The sequence below is a fragment of the Pan troglodytes genome, chromosome 5 (assembly GCF_028858775.2).
Source record: "Pan troglodytes isolate AG18354 chromosome 5, NHGRI_mPanTro3-v2.0_pri, whole genome shotgun sequence".
Lineage (NCBI taxonomy): Eukaryota > Metazoa > Chordata > Mammalia > Primates > Hominidae > Pan > Pan troglodytes.
In genome coordinates, this window is record NC_072403.2 from 41,703,506 (window position 1) to 41,726,745 (window position 23,240).

The 23,240-nt window shown below is 40.2% G+C and overlaps 1 protein-coding gene across 5 annotated transcripts in view; it reads right to left on the bottom strand.

Annotated features, from left to right (window-relative positions):
- Positions 1-436: 436 nt before the first annotated feature.
- The window catches only part of SRPK1 (SRSF protein kinase 1), an 87,313-nt gene continuing 64,509 nt past the window's right edge, over positions 437-23,240 (bottom strand). For 4 of the 5 annotated variants that reach the window (XM_001172595.5, XM_009451126.5, XM_063812401.1 and 1 more), the window contains 3 exons: positions 9,928-9,997; positions 5,712-5,804; positions 437-2,883 (listed from right to left, as the gene is read on the bottom strand). In XM_001172595.5, coding sequence (XP_001172595.3) covers positions 2,699-2,883; positions 5,712-5,804; positions 9,928-9,997 — 348 coding nt within the window. In that variant the 3' untranslated portion in view covers positions 437-2,698. The remainder of the gene's footprint in view (positions 2,884-5,711; positions 5,805-9,927; positions 9,998-23,240) is intronic. The other variant, XM_054685729.2, reaches the window with a different exon arrangement.

Below are 23,240 nucleotides of genomic sequence, written 5' to 3' on the forward strand. Positions count from 1 at the left end.
CAGTTCAAGAATCTATCCAAGAAATGAGATAAGTGTATGAAAGCCTGTGTAATACATCATGCCATTGCCTTAATAAGAGCTTATATTTCTAAGTCTTCTGAATTTTGCACATACCGTGCATTTATAATTTGAGAAAAACCACCACCCCTGACAAATCTTCTGAAAGAAAGTGCTATTGGATGTAGGGAAAAACAATTAAAAAAAAAAAGGCTGAAAAACAGTATATTCCAAAAATGTTAATTTGGCTGTTAATTCTACCCCACTCCCAATTTAAAACTAGAAGCAAAACTATGAACCCCACAAAATGGCAAGTGTGCAATTTGTACACTTTCATTGCATATTTAAATTAAAAAAGCATACTCAACCAATCTTTTCCTCCTTTTACTCAGGGCAGAGCAATTTGGACAACAAATGAACAGAGATTTTTGGAAACATGTAGGTTATTAAATAATTTGTTTATTGTACGGCATTTACAAAGAAAACAGACAATGCCCTCAGTAGAAAGAATAAAAATGTATTTAGGGCTTTATTTTTAACTGACAGCAAATAGAAATCCTTTAGTGAGATCGTGGCAATTTGACAGTATTATAATTAAGCTCAATAAAGGTACATGGGGTACCTGGAAGATCAAGATCTATGCTACAGCTGCCTATTTCCACATCTTTCAATCCATCTGGCTCCTTAAATAGGGGAAAAAGCCCTTATTTGGTGGAGAAGCATTTCCAAAATGAAGTTACAGGTTCTATTAAAACTTACTGTCACATCAACTGTTAAAATAGGGCCTTTTGTGTTTTGTTATTTCACCTTAATATCACCAGAATTCCTGTAATTCCACAATTGTGATTTTACTATGTAGAAGATAATTCAGTTCTAGTCTATTGCTTTAGATGTAAAAACAGCTGAAAACCCAAAGTGGATTAGAATTGCTGAAGGATTTCCCTGCCGTTGTTTGATACAATCTATTCTCTTGATTCTTGATAGGTGCATAGAAAGCCTAACTTAAAATTCTTTCTACAGGAACATGTCTGATTTCAGGAGTACCCAGTGAAGGATCCGATGAATGGCTGGCCAGTTACTCAGAGTAATATGTTTATGAGTTAAATGGATTGCATAACGGCACCACTTTTCCTTTGTCACTGTGGTGGATAAATGACAAAGTAGATTCCAATCTCCTGTATAGAAAGGTGGTTACCCAATAGCCTCACTGGTGGCTTGCTAGCAGAGCCTCAAGTTGCACCTCTGTGGCTTTCTGTAAATTCGAGTCCTACAGCCACTTCGAGAACGCTGCAATCCCCAAGGCCCACTTGGTCCATGCTGAAGAAGCGGCTGTGACCCCAATCCTGCCTCTCTTTTGCTCTTCAGTATTACTGGAGGAATATGTAATATTCTAGGTCAAGTCTAGGAGAGGCTCATCCTAAAAAAAAATTGCAAAGTCTATTCTCAATTAAAACAAAAAAGCCTCAAGTACATCTCAATCATGTCAAAATTATGGTTAAAAATTGACATTATGTAGGGAAATAGCAGCAGAGAATGGCTAATCTTAAAAAATAACCAACCAAAAAACAAAACAAAACAAGACCAACAAAAAAAAGTGCCATCCCACCCCTCCCCTTGGTTCTTTCATTTGGGGTTATATTAAAGACTCGCGCCTCTGAGAAAATGAGAAAGGCAAAGCCATAGAGGAAAACTGCTTCAAGGCCAGAATTTTGGGTAAGGTAAAGAAAAAGCTGTACATGAAAGCAGGGGACTGTTTGGAAAAGAATCAGAATCTCAAGATCTATTTTTCTTAAACGGGAAAGCTCTGAAACCCAGATCTCCGTTCTACCATCATCCTGATCCTTTAGTTATGGGGCAATAAACTCAAGTGCAATGAGTAAAGTGCCAGCCATGGATACAAAAACAAAAAATAAAACAAAACAACCAACCAAAATAACTCTGGTCTTAGGGTAATAGAAGACATACAAGAAAGGACTGTTTATAGAACACCTGAGGTTCTCAAGAAATTACTATTCAATGGTTCTGTTTTTGCTTACATTAAAAATCAGACTGAAGATTCAAAGATCTTAACTATTAAAGGATGAAAGGAATTTGACAGTGCTTTGAACAGTGATAAAATGGTACCCAAATTTGGTGTTCATATAGCTATTTAAAAAAGACAGTAGCTTAAAAGTTGCAGGAAAAAATGTGAACACAGAGAACAACAGAAACAGTCCAGGAAGATGATGCAGCCCGGACACAGCAAGTTTAATGTCTCTGCTGTACATAGAATTAAGACCCTTTCCCCCTCCTCATCCTTATGCTGGCAATAGGATATGCACTAGAAAATTTGACTCTTAGAGTCAATGAATAAAAGGATGGGCTCATACACCTTCATAGCTCTTTTCAAAAAGGATGCTTATAATTTAAAGGATGTCCTAATGGGAAGGAAAGGTACAGGGCAAGAGGCTGTTTCACATTTTAGTCCATTAGTCTTTGGCAGAGCCCAACCAAGGCCAAATTCACCTAGGATGCCCAATGGCTGTGGGGATCTCCACAGGGTCAAGTAAGCAAACCCAAATGAACATGTTGGATTAAAAAAAAAACAAGATCTAGAAACTCTTGAAGGAAGAGCTTCACCCTGAAAAGGGAAGAGGAAAATGCTTGGAGGGGAAGGGCGGAGGGTCAGTGTGTGATCTCTGCTGTGGTGCTGGGCAGGGGCTTAGGAGTTAAGCCAAGGGTGCCGGAGACACTCGGCGGCAGTGGCTCTCTTCTCAGGGATCAGCTCCAACATGGGCAGTAAGAAATCTGTGAAGCCAGCTGCCTCTTCCTGAGACCACTCATACTTCTCCACTAGAACCTCAAAAAGGCCCCAAGGTTTCAGCTTCGTGATATGTTTCAGGTCACCTGCAGTGAAGACAGTATAGAAAAAGCCACTGATCAACACAGACAAATGACAAGGTACTCTTGTGGAAACCCACAAACTAACCCATGTAGTCTATGAGGAATCAAATTTTGCAATCAGAATCTAATCCTTCATTCACAAAGCATTTCTTTTCTGACATATGCCTCAGAAAGAAGTGCCTCTATTCTTCATACGGCTCCAAAAATTTAAGGTAATTTGTTTTCTCCCCTATTCTAGGATTTTTTTGGTCCCAGTCAAACTGGGTGTGACAATCAAGAACTAGGTATTTACTACTAAAATAAACATGAAATGCCTATGTCTTCAACATGGTCTTATATGGTGTGCAGAGACACTCTAGTACCACATACCGAGAATAATTTGCTTATACTCTTTTTTTGTGTATGTGCTCAATAGTTTAGTAAATGTTGCTTTACAGTGAGGTAGTAAAGTTAAAACATCATGTCAAGCATGGATAAAAGCAACAAAAAAACCCCCAAATCCTACACAGCTTTCAGATACAACAGCTTCATATACTCTATACCAGGGGTCCCCAACTCTATACCAATACCCTCTATGGTACCAGTCTGCGGTCTGTCAGGTCTGCACAGCAGCAGGTCAGTGGTGGGCCAGCAAGCATTACTGCCTAAGCTCCACCTCCTGTCAGATCAGTGGCTGCATTAGATTCTCATAGGAGCGTGAATCCTACTGTGAACTGCAGTAGGGACCTAGGTTGCATGTTCCATAAAAGAACCTAATGCCTGACAATCTGAGGTGACACAGTTTTATCTCCAAACCAACCCCCACCCCCCCGTCCATGGAAAAACTGTCTTCCACAAAACCAGTCCCTGGTGCCAAAAAGATTGGGGACCGCTGCTCTACACTATACTGGAGTATCAACCTAATTGCTTCTTTGAAGTGACAACTTTTTAAAAGATAGTCAATTATTAATAGCTAAGGCAAATGCTGCTTTAAAATTTTAAGTTGGCCAGGCACAGTGGCTCATGCCTGTAATTCCAGCACTTTGGGAGGCTGAGTTGGGTGGATCACTTGAGCTCAGGAGTTCAAGACCAGCCTGGGCAACATAGTGAAACCCTGCCTCTACCAAAAATACAAAAAAATTAGCTGTATATGGTGGCACATGCCTGTGGTCCTAGCTACTTGGGGGGTTGAGGCAGGAGGTTCATTTGAACCTGGGAGGTGGAGGTTGCAGTGAGCCAAGATCGTGCCACTGTACTCCAGCCTGGGTGACAGAGTGATACCCTGTCTCAATAATAATAATAATTTTTTTAAACATAAAAATTTCAAGTCTCTTTTGTGAGCAGTGAGTGCCTATTTGATTACCTACCTGGTAAACACACATGCCTTAATCTGACTGCACATGAGGAGGAACTCTTATGAAACATTTTACAATTTTCCCACCTAAAAAGAGGTTTAAGAAAGGGTAATGTTTCTGAGGATGGCTCCTGCCAAGGATTGAGAAAAGTCATTTTTCTCAGCACTTCTGTAGAAGTTGTGAGGAAAAAGGGAACCATGGCACAATGGGGGTAGAAAAACCAGACCATTTCCTAGATGCTTCTAGGTCAGGTTTTCACATTTCAGGTTTTTTTTGCAATGCTTAAGAAATATATTATCAAGTCAAAAATTGGAAGTTTTGTTTTTGTGGTTTTTTTTGTAATAACAAATACATAAAACTAAAAAGTGTGAAGTTCGTTTGTATGACTAATGTACTTCGAGTGACTGTGTTAGGTGTCACTGGGATGCAAAGATGAGTGAGATGTAGTCCCTGCCCTTATGTAAGAAGCTTAAATTACCTGCCCTTTGGTAGAGGCAGTTCTTAGACCAAACGCCAGCAAAAAATTTGCCCATTTTTCAGAAGTGCTATAGAAGTAATCAACCAACTGCATGCAGGCACTATACATATTAACTGTTAGTAAGAAGTATACATTATTATTATCTCCATTAAGAAATCAGCAAACTGAGGCACAGTTAGATCCTGTCAAAGGTCACATGGCTAGTGGAGTAGCCAGGATTTGACAGTCTGGCTCCAGTCTCTGCTCTTTTTTTTCCCCGAGACAGGATCTTGCTCTGTTGCCCATGCTGGAGTGCAGTGGCAATCATGGCTCACTGCAGCCTTGACCTCCCAGGCTCAAGTGATCCTCCCACCCCAGCCTTTGGAGTAGCTGCGACCACAGGTGTGTACCACCATGCCCAGTTAATTAAAAAAATTTTTTTGTAGAGACGGGGTTTTCCTGTGCTGCCCAGGCTGGTCTTGAACTCCTAGACTCAAGTGATCCTCCTGCCTTGGACTCCCAAAGTGTTGGGATTACAGGCGTGAGCCACCATGCCTGGCTCCAGTCTCTGCTTTTTTTTTTTTTTTGTGAGACAGAGTTTCGCTCTTGTTGCCCAGGCTGGAGGGCAATGGTGCGATCTTGGCTCACTGCAACCTCCGCCTCCCAGATTCAAGTGATTCTCCTGTCTCAGCCTCCTGAGTAGCTGGGATTACAGGCGCCCGCCACTATTCCCAGCTAATTTTTTGTATTTTTAGTAGAGACGGGGTTTCACCGTGTTGGCCAGGCTGTTCTCAAACTCCTGATATTGTGATTCGCCCACCTTGGTCTCCCAAAGTGCTGGGATCACAGGTATGAGCCACCGCGCCCGGCTCAGTCTCTGCTCTTGACCACTTTTTTTACCTCTTTTTTACCTCTTTGCTAAGTCACAGGTTAGCATTCAAGGCAGGCCCATCATTCTGTAGGACATTGGGAATATGTGCTTACCTCTTCATTTTTAAACACTTCTGCCTCCTTAATGTCTGGGAACACATTTACTTTACCTTTTTTGGTGAAAAATTCCTTGGAATATTTTCCTGCCACAATGAGCTTGCGAGGCACCTTCCCCAGAAGTTCTATGATCAATGCAATGTGATCTGTATATTTCGAACATTTCAAGAGGGGGGAAAAAAAAGATCCGTAACAAGAGTAACAAATGCAGCTCTAGAAAATAGCAGAAGGAGTAGCATGCACATCTCTTTGTAAAGCCTATCAGGCTTGCTTTCTATCCTAAATGGGAAGAGGAAGACTCTATCCATCTAATGGAGAATTCACAAAGTCAAATTTTTGTGGATTCAGTGATAACTAAAAACAATCTTGGTGTGAATGCTCTGCTTCCTGAAGTATCCCTGGGTCCTACATTAAAACTCATGTAACAATACTACCTCTGTGATTGAAGAAGTCTTGTGAATATTTCCCACTGAGGGAAAAGCGTCTTGGAATTCTGCCTATCAGCTCTATAATGTGCACAATGTGGTCTAAAATAGAAGGGTAAGAAGAACAGATCAAGGACAAGCTGTAAAAGAGGTTTTTCTATGAATAGCTTTTTCAAGGACTAGCTGTTTAAAAGTAACTACAAATAAAACCAAGGATACTGAAGGAAGACTGACTGGGAAGGCCAAGAATTATTTCAGGTGGTTGGTCACCCAATAGTGTCTGGCAAGTCCCATTCTGGATTTTGGAGGCTTATCTTCATCTTTACTTCTATTTTGTCTATATATCTAGGTTCAGGTAGGTTCTTTAGGCAAGATAAAAAACTGTCCAAATATGTGTTAGGCATTCTAGAACTATTATTTGTGATCATTCTGTCTCAGCCTCCCCAGTGGCTGGGATTTCAGGCATGTGCCACCACACCTGGCTGACTTAAAACATTTTTTGTAGAGATGAGGTCTTGGCATACTGCCAAGCTGGTCTCAAACTCCTGGGCTCAAGCAATCCTCCTGCCTTGGCCTCCCGAAGTGTTGGGATTACAGGCCTGAGCCACCACCTGGCTGATACCCCATTTTAAAGATGAGAAAATAGAACTTCAAAAAGCATGAACGGCCTAACTTGAAACTTCAGGGCTAATATGAGCTAAAACTCAAATGAAAACCAATGATCTTATGTCTTGTCTAAAGCTTTTAATTTCTTCCTAAAATCACTTTTTAAAAGTAAAGATTAGCACAAACATTTTAAAGTATAGCTACTTGATGATCTGTAAATGTCACAGTATGAATATGGACCATGAGCACAACCAGGGAGGCATGCAGCCTCTTAACCAGGAGGTGAGTCTGGGACCAACCAGTACACACACCTCAGGTAGATCTACTGCCCCCCCTTTTTTTTTCTCTCTCTGCAGGTGACAGAAATTAAGAATATAAAACTTTTTTTTTTTTTTGAGATGGAGTCTTGCTCTGTCGCCAGGCTGGAGTGCAATGGCATGATCTCGGCTCACTGCAACCTCCACCTCCTGGGTTCCAGTGATTCTTGTGTCTCAGCCTCCTGAGTAGCTGGGATTACAGGTGCATACCACCAGGTCCAGCTAATTTTTGTATCTGTAGTAGAGACAGGGTTTCACATGTTGGCCAGGCTGGTCTTGAACTCCTGACTTCAAGTGATCTGCCGCCTTGGCCTCCCAAAATGCTGGGATTACAGGTGTGAGCCACTGTGCCTGGCCTGTATTTTTTGTAGAGATGGGGTTTTGCCATGTTGCCCAGGCTGGTCTCAAACTCCTGGGCTCAAGCGATCCACCCACCTCAGCCTCCTGAAGTGCTGGGATTACAGGCGTGAACCACCACACCCAGGCATAATACTCCTGGCCAGAAAAAAAGCTTTATAAAATACTTTTATCGTGTAGTTACAGAATCATTAAGGTTTAAACTTCCAGTTATGTATCTTATAGGGGAAATAACATGCTAGAGACGTCCATATTATCTGGGAATTTGTGAAGGTTTCAGGTTTTATCTTTCTCATGTAAAGGAGTTAGTGGTGTCATTTAAAGGGGACTTCACATTTATGACTTCCCTACAACCTTTGAGCAGTTTTGACTGAATTTATGGTTTGGTAACAAGTACCTGCATGCCAAGAATTTTCTGCTGGTTTTTGGCAGGACCTGCAAATGTGTTTTTACCATTAACAATAACAAAAATAAGAATACTAAGGAAAAACTTAGACTATAATTTCTAAGAGAGCTTCTTAAAGTTCTTAGAAACTTAAGTAAACTTCCAAGTAAAATATTGGTTCTTTAAATATTTTTCCTATACCAAGGAATTCCCTTGAAATTGTTACTTTACACTTAATTCTTGCAACCTATTTTGGCTTATGATAGGATTGATATACTTGACAGATAAAATTATCAGGTATTATCCCATGAGTTAGGGCTGTGGAAAGCCAGAGTAGAGGACATGGTACTCAGGCTTCTGTCCTACCACGACTCGTAACAAACTATGTACACACTAGTCAGGGGTAAGGGTTTGCTTGTTCCTGCTCTTATAGGCCAAACTGCAGCAGAACAGCACCGGTGGGGCTGATGTTTGACCTAAGGACTATTAGTACTAACTGGTATAGGATGGAATAAATTAGAATCTAAACATCTAGGGAAGATGGTTTTTCCTTGTCCCCTTATTTGGGACTCTGCATATGTATTAAAATTTTCAGGTTTGGTAGCATAAAGTAACACCCGATATAATTCTAGCCACTATATGTGTTCTGTACCACACACTACCATTTATGGAGAATCTAGGGAAGTAAAGGGAAAAAAAATTAATTACCCTCCCAAACAAACATAGTAGGTAGTCTCTAGGCCTATAACCCCAAACACTGTAAGCCTATAACCCTAAACCTATAACCCAGAAAAACAGCAAGCAGAGAGTAGGTAAAATCAAGTAGTAATTATAGTATCCTCTAACATGGGGCTTATATATACAAAATATGTCCAAACTCTACCCACTTAAATAGGCATTCATGGGAATTACATAGCATAGCATTTTCCAAATGGTATTCATTAGGAATATTAGCAGGTCCTACTAACATTACCTATTAATATCCCAGAAGACCACATTTTGAGAAACAAAGAGCACTCTTGGTTCCATACAGCATGAAATATGCGTTCCCAAAGACTCAAGGAAAGCACAAAAAGTAAAGAACATGCTCTCTACATTGGGAGGGTAGATGCTGTAGTGATATCTCAAAATAATCCTCATTAATCCTACAAATAAAACATAAGCTGCCTCAACTGTATAAAACATTTTCTTGGCTGAGCGTGGTGGCTCACGCCTGTAATCCCAGCACTTTGGGAGGCTGAAGTGGGTGGACCACGAGGTCAAGAGACAGAGACCATCCTGGCCAACATGGTGAAACCCCGTCTCTACTAAAAATACAAAAATTAGCTGGGCATGGTGGCACAAGCCCGTAGTCCCAGCTACTCGGGAGGCCGAGGCAGGAGAATCGCTTGAACGAGGGAAGTGGAGGTTGTAGTGAGCCGAGATCGTACCACCGCACTCCAGCCTGGCGACAGAGTGAGACTCCGTCTCAAAAAAAAAAAAAAAAAAAAAAAAAAAAATCACAAAACCATTTTGTTTGTTCATTCAAATTATTAACTCATTTAGTTATCTGGATGCCATCATAATAGAAAAATCAGACACACACAGTTGCTGCTTCCACAGTCTCTCAGACAAAGTAACTGGCAGCCTAGGCTTTTCCCACTGGCTACCACAACATGTAAATCCATTCTACTTTGTTTTAAAATGGAATTCCAAAGAAGAAAAAATTAGTTTTATATTCAGAAAAGGGAAAAAAGAATGCTAAATTTTGGCAGAATTTATAGAAATAGGATATAGTCTCTGCATTCAAGTAGTGTGTGTATATTAAAATAACTGACCTCTAAATAAATTTGGAGGCATAATTGAGCAACAGGTTGATGAGCAGGTAAAAAACTGGGTAAAGAATGAACCACTGATATATACAGAAAGGAAGATAACTAGATGTTGAAGAAAAAATTGTCCAGCACACAGAAGTTTTAGGTGAACTGTGGCCTTTTGACTCTGACAGAGCTCTTTAGTATCTTTCAGAAAATATCTAAAAACCTAATATAAAATGTCTTTTATATTTCTAACTTTTCTGGGATTTACATATGTTTTGCACACTAACAAGACTAAGGCTCTTCGGTACTAACAAATGATGTTAGCTAAATGTGGAAAGTGTAAATACCACGCACACACATCCATGGTTAAGGGGACTCACCTTCATCTCGAGTGTACTCTTCCCCTGAATGAGGTTCAAACAAATAGTCACCTGTGGCCAGTTCAAAGGCCTAAAAAAAAAAGAGGACAGTATATGAAAGCACAAAAGAAAAGAAGGCCTTTGGAAAGCTGATTGCTATTTGGCCCAATATGAAGTAACTCTTGTTCCCTTGGGAAAACTTACAGATCATTAAAAAAAAAAAAAAAAACTTAAGATTATTCCTAAAGCATTCCTTCCACATCCCTATCTTAATAAAATGGAGAAAACAGCAAAGACTCAGTAAATACTAACATATGGGTTATTTCATGCCCAAACCTCCCCACCCTAAACCCTAGCAATTCAGCCCTCCTGAGTTTCCCTTTTTTGGCTGGAAAGGGGCATACCTGGATATTAAGGTGATTCTAAGTTATTATTCATGAGAAGAACAGGTCTTTTTCTTTTTTTTTTGAGACGGAGTCCCACTCTGTTGCCTAGGCTGGAGTGCAGTGGCACGATCTCGGCTCACTGCAAGCTCCGCCTCCCAGGTTCATGCCATTCTCCTGCCTCAGCCTCCCCAGTAGGTGGGACTACAGGCGCCCGCCACCAAGCCCGGCTAATTTTTTGTATTTTTAGTAGGACAGGGTTTCACCATGTTAGCCAGGATGGTCTCGATCTCCTGACCTCGTGATCCGCCTGCCTCGGCCTCCCAAAGTGCTGGGATCACAGGTGTGAGCCACCACGCCCGGCCAACAGCAGTTTTTAAAAATGACCTTATTGATAGGGAAGCACAGTTATAAAATAAGCGCTAGTCATAGGTCAATTTTGATTAAATCAATGGTACTAAGCAGTCCAAACAACCTCAAGAACTGTAGAGTCCAGGACTTAGTTGGGGCATATTCTCAATTTAGACCCAAGTTTAGATCCTGGTGGCTCACCAGTGTCAGTTTCTGCAGTTTCATGACAGAACAGCCTTTCTCAAAACTGTACTACCGTCCAGAGGGAGACCACAAAACCAGAAGTTTCAGGATAGGTTTAGGAATCAAATACTATCTCTAAATGTCAGCAGTGCTATGGCTTCTTGCTTGGCATTGCTTATTTTACATTTCATTTGTTTATTAAGAAACTGAACCACAGTGATAGAGCAGATACTTGTTCTACCCTGAGTTGTCCCGAGGTTTATAGTCCCAAAGCAACAGAGAAACAAATCATGATTCTTATTCACCAAAACTTGTCAATCATTCCTGATACCAGTACTTTAAAAAAAAATCTCATGGACTCATATATAGAGTTCAGTAAAAATACTGAAATTAAAGTTAAAAACAAAAAACAAAAAACACAGAGCCAGCCGCGGCAGTGCTATATGCCTGTGGTCCCAGCTATTCAGGAGGCCAGAAAATGAAATACTCTTCAGTGCTAAAAAGAAATGAGCTATTAAGCCGTGAAGATATGGAGGAACCTTAAATACATATTACTAAGTGAAAGAACCCAATCTAAAAAGGCTACATACTGTATGATTCCAACTATTTGACATTATGGAGACAATAAAAATATCAGTGGTTGCCAGCGAGTGGGGGACGGGAGGGATGAATAGGCAGAGCACAGAGGAGTTTTAGAGCAGTGAAACGATATTGTATATAATAATGATAGACACATTTGTCAAAACTTCTAAAAGAGTGAAATGAAATGTAAACTACTGACTTTGGTTAATAATGATGTGCCAATGTAGGTTCATTGTTTGTAACAAATGTATCACTCTGGAGCAGCAGATCGACAGTTGGGGAGGCTCTGTGTGTGGGGAGCATATAAAACTTATTTGTACTTTTTGTTCAATTTTTCTGTGAACCTAAAACTGCTCTAAAAAATAAAGTCTATTAAGAAACAAACCCAAATAAAACCAGTGTACCATCCTTTGTTAACCTTCTCTAGACTATTGCCTTTGAGAAGAATGGCTTAGAAGATAGCATGAAATGCATGGAAAAGTTAAAACAATGACAATTTAAACAGACTAATTACATTCAGATCCAGAAGTAAATTGCAAACTCCAGGTAGCAGAAAGGAATACTGACACAGCTTGAGGGGCAATCTAGCATTTCATAAGCAACATGGTTGTGTGTGGTCAGAACGCCAAGGAGTGATTACCAAACAGAAAATGAGGAGTTTCAGGTAAGAGCTGTTTCTATAAAGTAACATGTCCATCATCTGTATCAATGGGCTGGCCAATGGCTGTCTCAAAGTGAGGAAGACAAGTCAGAGTCCTGATGCTTGGCCTTCTGCAGAGATGCAGGTGTGCTCAATGTATTAACTTAAGGGCCCTTATCTTGACCCCAGGTTTGACCACATTAAGAAAGGCCGAAGTGCTGGAAATGTTATTTTAGAAAAAAGGAATTAACAGATGATTCAAATTTCCTGTCTTCAACAATCCATACCAAAGGGAAGTAAAATTCCAGAGCAGGGCTGGAGGCTGGAACAATAAAGTCTGTTTTAAATTAAAAAGGTTGCCAAAGAATAGGGGAAAAGGGAAACACGGAGTTTTTCTTCAATGGTATATAGAGTTTCAGTTTAGAAAGATAAAAAATTTCTAAAGAGGCCAGGTAGGGTGGCTTACACCTGTAGTCCCAGCACTTTGGGAGGCCAAGACGGGAGGATTGCTTGAGCCCAGGAGTTCAAGACCAGCCTGGGAAATACAGTGAGATCCCATCTCTTAAGAAAAAAAAAAAATCTAAAGATATGTTGTATAAAAATTTGAATATAGGCCAGGCGCAGTGGCTCATGCCTGTAATCCCAGCACTTTGGGAGGCTGAGGCAGGTGGATCACTCATGCTCAGGAGTTCGAGACCAGCCTGGGCAACATGGTGAATCCCGTCTCTACCAAAAATACAAAAAAATTAGCTAGGCATGGTGACACATGCCTGTGGTCCCAGCTACTCAGGAGGGTGAGCCGAGATTGTACTACTGCACTCCAACCTGCGTCCTGCGTGACAGAGTGAGACCATGTCTCCAAAAAAAAAAAAAGACGAAAAAAATCAGAAATGAAGAAATGAAAGAGGAGACATTATAATGAATACCACAGAACTACAAAGGATAAGAGACTACTATGCACAATCACATGGCAACAGATTGGATAACCCAGAAAAAATGGAAAAATTCCTTGACAATATAACCTACGAAGATTGAACCATGAAGAAATAGAAACAAGAGATTAGATCTGTAATAAGAAGTCTCCCATCAAAGAAAAGCCCAGGACCTGATGGCTTCACTGCTGAATTCTACCAAACATATAACGAAGAACTAACAGCAATCTGTCTCAAACTGCCCCTGCTACTGCCAAAAAAAGACAAAAACCATATGATCATCTTATTAGATGGAGAAAATGCATGTGACAAAATTCAGCATCCTTTCATGATAAAAATGCTCACACAATTAGGTATAGAAGGAATGTACCTCAACACAATAAAGGCCATATTTAAGAAGGCCACAGCTAACATTGTACTCAATGGTGAAAAATTGAAAGCTTTTCCTCTAAAATCCAGAACAAGACTCTCCCCACTTCTATTCAACATAGTATTGTAGTATTGGCAGTCCTTACTAGAGCAATTAAAAGGCAGCCAAACAGAAAAGAAAGAAGTACAAATGTCAGTTAGCTGATAACATAACTTTTTTTTGGCAAGACGGAGTCTTGCTCTGTCATCCAGGATGGAGTGCAGTGGCACAATCATGGCTTGCGGTAGCCTCAACTCCAGGGCTCAAGTGATCCTCCTTCCTCAGCCTCCCAAGTAGCTGAAACTACAGGTATGTGCCACCACATCTGGCTAATTTTTTCATTTCTTTTGGTAGAAATGGGGTCTCGCTATGTTATCCAGGCTGGTCTCAACTCCTGAGCTCCAGTGATCCTCCTGCCTCAGCTTTCCAAAGTGCTGGGATTACAGGCAGAAGCCACCAAGCCTGGCCTGACATGATCCTATATATAGAAAACCCTAAAGACTCCACCAAAAACCCGTTAGGACTAATAAACAAATACAGTAAAGTTGCAGGATACAAAATCAACACACAAAAATCAGCAGCATTTCTGTAAACTAACAACTATCTGAAAAATAAACCAAGAGAACAATCCCATTTACAATAGCTACAAAAAAAAAATACTTAGAAACACATTTAACCATGGAGGTAAAAGACCTGTACACTGAAAACTATAAAATGCTGATAAAAGAAATTGAAGACACAAATAAATGAAAATATATCTTATGTTCATGGTTTGGAAGATTTATTTTATTTTATTTTTTGAGAGAGGGTCTTGCTCTGTGATCCAGGCTGGACTGTAGTGGTGTAATCTTGGCTTACTGTAACCTCTGCCTCCCAGCCTCAAGTGATTCTCCCACCTCAGCCTCCCAAGTAGCATGCACCACCACACTTGGCTAATTTTTAAATTATTTGTAGAGATGGGATTTTGCCATGTTGCCCAGGCTGGTCTCACACAATCCATCTGCCTTGGCCTCCCAAAATGCTGGGACTACAGGTATGAGCCGCTGTGCCCAGCCTTACTATTGTTAAAATGTCCGTACTACTCAAAGTGATCTATCAGATTCAATGCAATTCCTATCACAATTCCAATATTATTTTTCATAGAAATAGAAAAAACATCCTAAAATTCACATGGATTCACAAAACATCCCAAATAGCCAAGGCAATCATGAGCACAAAGAAGAAAGCTGGGCTGGGCATGGTGGCTCACGCCTGTAATCCCAGCACTTTGGGAGGCTGAAGTGGGCAGATCACTGGAGCTCAGGAGTTTTGAGACCAGCCTGGGCAACACAGGGAGACCCCACCTCTACAAAAAATACAAAAATAGTTGGATGTGGTGGGGCACACCTGTAGTCCCAGCTATTTGGGAGGCTGAGATGGGAGGATCACTTCAGCCCAGGAAGCGGAGGCTGAAGAGAGCTGTGATTGCGCCACTGCACTCCAGCCTGAGTGACAGTATGAGACTCTGTCTCAAAACAAGAACAAAGCTGGAGGCATCAAAGCACCTGATTTCAAACTATACTACAAAGCTATAGTAATTAAAACAGTATGGTCCTGGCAAAAAAAGCAGACGCATAGACCAAAGGAACAATATAGAGAGCCCAGAAATGAACCCACGCATGTATGGTCAAGTGATCTTTGACAAAATTGCCAAGAATACAGAATGGGAAAAGGATAGTCTCTTCAATAAATGGTGTTGGAAAAACTGGATATAAAAAGAATGAAACTGGACCACCCTCATCTCACTCCGAATACAAAAATCGAAATGGATGAAAGACTTAATAAGACCTGAAACTGAAAAACTACCAGAAGAAATAGGGGGAAACCCACATGACATTGGTCTGAGCAATGATTTTTTTGGATTTGACCCCAAAAGCCCAGGGAGCAAAAGTGAATACAGACAAATGGGATAACATCAAACTAAAAAACTTCTGTACAGCAAAGGAAACAATAGTGTGAAGAGATAACCTATGGGTTGGGAAAAAATATTTGCATGCTATACATTTGATAGGGGTTAATATCCAAAATAATATGGAACTCAACTCAATAGCAAGAAAACAAACAAACAAAAAAACCCAATTAAAAAACAGGCAAAGGACCTAAATAAACATTTCTGAAAAGAAGACACACAAATGGCCAACAGATCTATTAAAAAAAAAAGCTCAACATCACTAATCATTAGGGAAATGCAAATTAAAACCAAAATGAGATATCATTTCATATCTGTCAGAATGGCTGTTATCACAAAGACGAAATATTTAGTGTTGGTGAGGATGTGGAGCAAAGGGAAGTCTTGAATGCTGTTGGTGGGAATGTAAATTAGTACAACCCTCATGTAAAACTATATGGTGGTTCTTTAAAAATCTAAAAATAGAGTTACCATATGATCCAGCAATCCCACTTCTGGATATTTACCTCAAAGATTTAAAATCAGTTTGTCTAAGTGATGTCTGCATTCCCATGTTCACTGCAGCACTATTCACAATAGCCAAGTTATGGAATCAACCTAAGTTGATTTTAAAATCAATCTAAGTTGAGTCTATACAGATGAGATAAACAGACAATAAAATGTGGTATATACAGGTTGCTCCAAAATCCAAAACTGACATGACACGCAAAGGAAATGCTCATTTGGAGCATTTCAAAGTTTAGATTTTTGGATCTGAAATGTTCAGCCATTATGTATTCTGCAAATATTGCAAAATCTAAAAAATTCCCCAAACTGAAACTGGTACCAAGTGTTTCAGATTAGGGATATTCAACTTGTATACACAATGGAATGGAATACTATTCAGCCTTAAAAACAAGATGGAAATTCAGTCATTTGCAGTGACATGGATGGAACTGGAAAACAATATGAAGTGAAATAAGCCAGGGACAGAAAGACAAATACTGCAACACTCTCACTTATATGTGAAATCTAAAACAATTTAACTCATAGAAGCAGAGAGCAGAATGGTGGTTACAGAGACTGGGGGGTGAAGATAATGGGGAGATGATTAAAGAGTTAAAAAAGAAAAAAAAGGGAAAAAGGAAATTTAGTTTTAACTATAACGATGTTTCTAGAAACATCTGACGAGTACATTCGTACCTCATTTCTGTTACTAACCATATTTAATTGCTCAAATCATGAAGATACTAAGTTGAAGGTGGCTTTGAAACTCATTTCAAACCAGATATGCCAAGTTTTGTTCAAATTTTGTTTAGAAGTCTACTTACTGCTCGTCTTAGATATGGAGAAGTAACATAATTAAGTAACCAGTCCTAGTGTTTAGTGCTCTGCAAACAACCAACAGCAGGGGAATGAAGCAAAGGAAAGATGTCTTAACAGCAAGGAAGCAATGTTTCAGCACTAGAAAGGCCAAAAGAGGGTTACAATAGCCACAGATCAAAAAGGATGGTTGGGAAACTCCAGAGTTCAGTTATTAGCTTTTTTGTTGTTACTAAATACATTCTACCACTCACTTCCATTTTTAAAAGTAGAGTTTTTCCAGTCTTAACACAGCTGTAAATTATATTAATCAAAGCAAATAAATGGTTCTATATCAAAGATGCACGTAAGAATTGCCGAAGAACTTTTCCAAAATGCATATATGTCTACTGCACATATCCCTTTCCTATTTAAGAATCATAGACAATTTCTCTGCCTCATATAGAAAGCAAACAACAACAACAAAAAACCCCATGTATCTCAGGGAGTGACAAGTTCTATGTGACAAAGAAAAGTGATAAAGTGGGGGTTATTTCAAATAAAGTAGTCAGGAAGATATCTCTAAAGAGATTATGTTGAACAAAGACCTGCATTAGGTGAAGGAGAAAGCACATCCAAAGGTCCAAGGTAAGTATGAGCTTCACAAGACTAGGGAAAGAAAATAGGATTTTGAGTGGAACAGATGCAATTAAAGGATTTAAAACGGGGAAGTAATATGATTTGATTAACGCTTAAGATCACTCAGGCCACTATGTGATAATGTAACATGAAGGGAGAAAAACAGAAGCAGAGAAAGGAAATTAGGAGGTCACTGTATTGATCCATTTGCGAAATGATGATGGCATGGGCTATAATGAGTTAATGGAAAAAGTAAAAAGTGGTTGGTATTGGATTTTTTTTTTTCTTTTTTTTTTTGAGACAGGGTCTCACTCTGTCACCCAGGCTGTGGTGTAGTCTTGGCTCACTGCAATCTCTGCCTCCTGGGTTCTAGCGATTCTCGTGCCTCAGCCTCCCGAGTAGCTGGGATTTCAGTTGCACGCCACCACCCCGGCTAACTTTTGTATTTTTGGTAGAGACAGGGTTTCACCAGGTTGGCCAGGCTGGTCTTGAACTCCAGATATCAGGTGATCCACCCACCTCAGCCTCCCAAAGTGCTGAGATTACAGGCATGAGCTATTGCGCCCAGCCGGTATTTGATATATTCTGAAGGTAGAACACATAGAAACAGCTGATGGACTAGGTGTAGACAAAGGAAAAAGAATTAAGAATTAACCTAAAAGGTTCAGGTTCTAAGCTTTTAGTCTGAATGGCTGGGTGAACAGGGGGATAATTTACAAAAACAGGATGTGTAGGGTGAACCAAGCATTCTATTTTGAAAATGTTACATTTGAGATATTTATCAGATATCCAAATGGAGTCGTCAAGCAGACAGTTGGACATAAAAAGTTGGATTAAGTATAGAGATGAACTGAGGCTAGAGACATCATGGGACTTGATGAAATCCCCCAGGAAGAGAGAGGAGGGCCAAGGGCTGAGTCCTTTTTCAATTAAGAGGAAGGGCCTATCTATTTAAGTTCTCATTAATTGGTATAAACAAAAAGTAAACAATAAGGGCAAGGCACTGCTATAGACTTAAAGCTTTAGTTTTTCTTCGGTAATCAAAGCATGCCTAAAATAAATATGCCAACATACAGTTATATGAACTGACATGTACAAGCTATGAATGAGACTATCTTGCCCCAGGGATCTAGGGCACCCTGGCTGGTGAAAGCTGAAAGGCTTCCTCTCAATTGTGTGCTATTCAATGGGGTTACAATGAAGGTCCTACAGTTAATTAACTATAACTCCATCATTCCTGGGGAACAAATGCTTGCCTCTCTCAATTCCTCCTGCTTCTTTCCCTGTTTAGAATGTCTGACTTGGGGAGCTGTGCATTTAATCACTCCCATCTCTTGAATACAGCAAATACCCAGCTCTCCTTTACCTTCACTGAGAGCAATGCCTGGGATTCTGCACATACCAACTGCAGGGATCTTCTGTAAAGACACAGGTCCTAGTGATTTTATTACAGAACTGTGAAAGAGATGAGATTATACTCTGTTTTTTTTTTGGTGTTTGTATTACCTCTGTTTAGCGGAACACTGGCAGCAAAAACAAGTAAACAAAAGCAAACCTATAGCTTTCATTGTATAGGATAAGGAAATTGTACAAAAAGAACTCAAAATATTACTTACTAAAATGGCATTCAAAATCCAGCCTCCAGTGACTTACTGCTGTTGAATAAAGGTGACAATCTTTGGTGAAATCTAAAGAGCTATTGTGCATAGTGCTAGAAGTTATAACCACCTGCAGATATTTCTGCCGTTTCATTCAGGCAGCTCAGATTGGGAATTGGTGATGATGGAGAAAGAGCTCTTGGGTCAAATTACTACACTTTGGATTTTGATAGTTTAAGGATTTTAGTAGCCTTAAGAGTTCTAGACAGAGAAGACAGTTACGGATAAACCCCTTTGGATCCCATTTCTGAAAGATTCACTCCCTTACTGAAACACCTGACCAAGAATTAAGTTAGTCAGCCCTGGGTGTCTGCAGGTTCCACATGCTCAGATTCAACTGACTGTAGATTGAAAATATTCAGAAACAGCAACAACAACAGCACAATAAAAATACAAGTAAAGGACAGGCACAGTGACTCATGCCTGTAATTCCAGTGCTTTGGGAGGCTGAGGTAGGAGGATCGTTTGAAGCTAGGAGTTTGAGACCAGTCTGTGCAACATAGCAAGACCTGGTCTCTACAAAAAAATTTTAAAATGAGCCAAGTGGGTGGCACACGCCTATAGTCCTAGGCATGTGCCTATATACTCGTTGGCGGGGGGAAGGGGCAGGGCACTGAGGTGGGAGGATCCCTTGAACCCAGGAGTTTGAGGTTATATTGAGTTATGATCACACCACTGCACTCCAGCCTGGGCAACAGAGCAAGACCCCATCCCTAAAAAACAAAACGAAACAACAACAACAAAAAAAAGAAGTTAAAAAAATATGGTATAACAACTTTACATAGCATTTATATTAGGTATTATAAGTAATCTAGAAACAATTTAAGTACACAGAGGCCATATGGTTATATATGTTATATGCAAACACTATGCCATTTTATGTAAAGTACTTGAGCACCTGTGGATTTTGGTATCTGCAGGGGGTCTTAGAACCAATCCCCTGAGGACATTAAGGGATGACTGCATATTCTCTAGTTTTTTCCCTAATCTTTCCCTTGATTAGTAATTGGCCAACTTCTGGGGTTTATGAAGACATGCACTTCGCCCCATGTCCTAAATATGTGTAGCTATACTCCTAGAACCTCTCACAAGTGCCAGTGGGAGTCCTACAAATCCTGCCCTGAATTTCAGAGAGCAAAAGGTGAAGAAAAGGAACATATCCCAGAAAGCAATCACTTCAAAAGAGGAATTTACCAGAAAAGGAAGACAACTGGGGACTACAAACATACTTTCCCACAGTGGGAGAAAGGGCATTCAAAGGCCAGAGAAGAAGATAATCTCATCCTGCCAGTTATGGTCCTACCTGTCCTGACTCCAGCATTCGGAGATTGGTTTTTTTTTTTTTGAGACAGAGTCTCACTGTTGTGTTCTTCACAAATATTTTCCCCTTTCCCCCTTTTTTTTGTTTTTTTGAAATGGAGTCTTGCTCTGTTGCCCAGGCTGGGGTGCAGTGGTGTGATCTCAGCTCACTGCAGCCTCTGCCTCCCAGGTTCAAACAATTCTTGTGTCTCAGCCTCCTGAGTAGCTGAGGTTACAGGCATGTGCCACCATGGCCAGCTAATTTTTGTATTTTTAGTAGAGACAGGGTTTCTCCATGTTGGCTAGGCTAGCCTCGAACTCCTGGCCTCAAGTAATCTGCCTGCCTCAGCCTCCCAAAGTGCTGGAATTACAAGTATAAGCCACTACACCTGGGCCCCCTTTTCCCTTTTTATAACTGCCCTTCTAACTATTCCTCAATCATCAATGTAGAGGCAATCTCAACTTGTTCCATCTCATTACCTCTCAGAGAGGGTCCTAATCTTTCCATCAATTAATTACACTGGATGCAGGATGATCCATCTCTTCAGGCACTTCCGATACTCCAGAATTTTTGCTCTATGATCAAATTTAAAGCAACATTTTGTTTTTCTATGTCGACTGGCAAAATAAAAACTTGAGGATCAAATGGGGCTCAATTTTTCATGATATTGTCTCATGTCAGGTAAGTACCTTCCATTCCTTGGTCAAGAAAATTCTGACATGTGAGTGGGTCCAGAACTATGAGGTGAGATTAATTACGCCTTTATCTTTCAGCCTTACTTCTTAAGCCTGACATTAGAAATACTTTATTAAATATCAAGCAGGATCTACTGCCCCCCAAACAAAACAGAAATGTGGAATAAGAAAAAAAAATGTCATTTTCTTACAGTAAACAACTAATCCACTACTAAAAACTACATCTTAGCAAATCCACATTTTAATAAATCAGATGCCATCTATTAACCAGCTACACTTTATAGTTGGTGGCATCTCTATCATTTATGATTTTCTATAGCAAATCAACTCAAATAAAATTCCTCAATAAGCAAAGCTTTAAAGTGTGGCAAGAAAGAAGCCTGAGATTTTATTCCAATATTCTCTCATTTTGTGCAACAATATTAAAACCTTACTTCAGACAGTTCACCAGCTTTACAGACCAATGATATGGGCCCAGTGCAGTGGCTCACGCCTGTAATCCCAGCACTTTGGGAGGCAGAAGTGGGCGGATCACAAGGTCAGGAGATCAAGACCATCCTGGCTAACATGGTGAAACCCCGTCTCTACTAAAAATACAAAAAAATTAACCAGGCATGGTGGCGGCCACCTGTAGTCCCAGATACTTGGGAAGCTGAGGCAGGAGAATGGCGTGAATCTGGGAGGCGGAGCTTGCAGTGAGCCAAGATTGCGCCACTGTACTCCAGCTTGGGTGACAGAGCAAGACTCCATCTCAGAAAAAAAAAAAAAAAAAACAAACCAATAATATGCCACAACAAAGTGCTCTATAAGGTCATGCCACATTAACAACATGGTATCATCTCTATTAGCTTTGAAGACAAAGTTTTTCAGGAATGCAGACAGCAAGAAATCTATGACTTAAAACAGGTTGGAATTGTTATCTGCCCTCTTTCTCAAGTTTTTCCCAGAGTTGCCTGTGAATATTAAATGTTACTTGAAATGAGAGCATAATATGTTTCTGTTTATTCATTAGGTAGTATACAAATATTTTTTAAACCCTGTTGAATAATGAAGAAATTGATCTATGTCCCTTTTTCCTGGTAGGAAGTCTCTAAACCCTTGGAATTTCCAAGTGCTAGGTGTCTTTATCCATGGTGGGTCCCTTGGACCATATCTAAGTTTATATTAACAAAGTGACTCATGTTGGGGCCCTATATAGTTGGTTTTTTCGATGTTTAATTCTTGTTGCCTAGCCTGGAGTGCAATGGTGCGATCTTGGCTCACTGCAACCTCTGCTTCCCAGGTTCAAGCAATTCTCCTGCCTCAGCCTCCCAAGTAGCTGGGATTATAGGCATGCACCACCACGTCTGGCTAATTTTTAGTAGAGACAGGGTTTCATCATGTTGGTCAGGCTGGTCTTGAACTCCTGACCTCAAGTGATCCACTTGCCTTGGCCTCCCAAAGTGCTGGGATTACAGGCATGAGCCACCGTGGCCAGCCCCTATATAGTTTTAGATGAAAGTTGGACATACGGGAAAGACCAACCACATGATCAGAAGATTGGGGCTTTCCAACTTCCCAACCTCCAGGGAAGGGAGGGAAAGCTTGAAGACTGAGCTCAATCACATGGCCAATGATTCAATCAATACCTAATTAATTACATCTCAATAAAACTCTGAATACTTGAAGCTTGGGTGAGCATCCCTCGGTGGTGACACACATCAATGTGCCAGGAGGGTGAAAGTCCTGAGGACACAGAAGCTTCACATTTAGTACGCTCTCAGACTTTCCCCCTATGTGTCCTGATTTGTATTCTTTATAATAAAACTATAGCAAGCTTAGCACTTTCTGAGGGGGTAATGCAAACCTCTTAATTTGTAGCCAGTTGATTAGAAGTGCAGGTGGCTTGTGGATCCTGAGGCTTGTGGTTAGTGTCTGAAGTGAGGGCAATCTTGTGGGGAACCATGCTCTTAACCTATGAAGTCTGTGATAACTCTGGGTAGTTAGCATCGGAATTACATTGTAAGCAATCACCCAAAATGTGTCAGGCAATGAATCCAGACAGTTATACATAATAGCCATGATTCCTGACAATATGGGGCTTACAACATAGAAGAGAAACAAGTAAACAAACACGATTAGAAATTGTGGTGATTAAAGATATTAAGGAGTATAATACATTTTAAGAAACAATGTAACACATTCCAACATGAGGATATTAGTAGGAAATCATTTATCATCAACTAAATCTGACCACTGGAACAGTTGCTTGCCAGAGGCAAAATAGCCATTTATGAATCTATGAATGATTGGGATTCACATCTTGGGAGCTGCAAAGGTATCTGAGGAGCTGC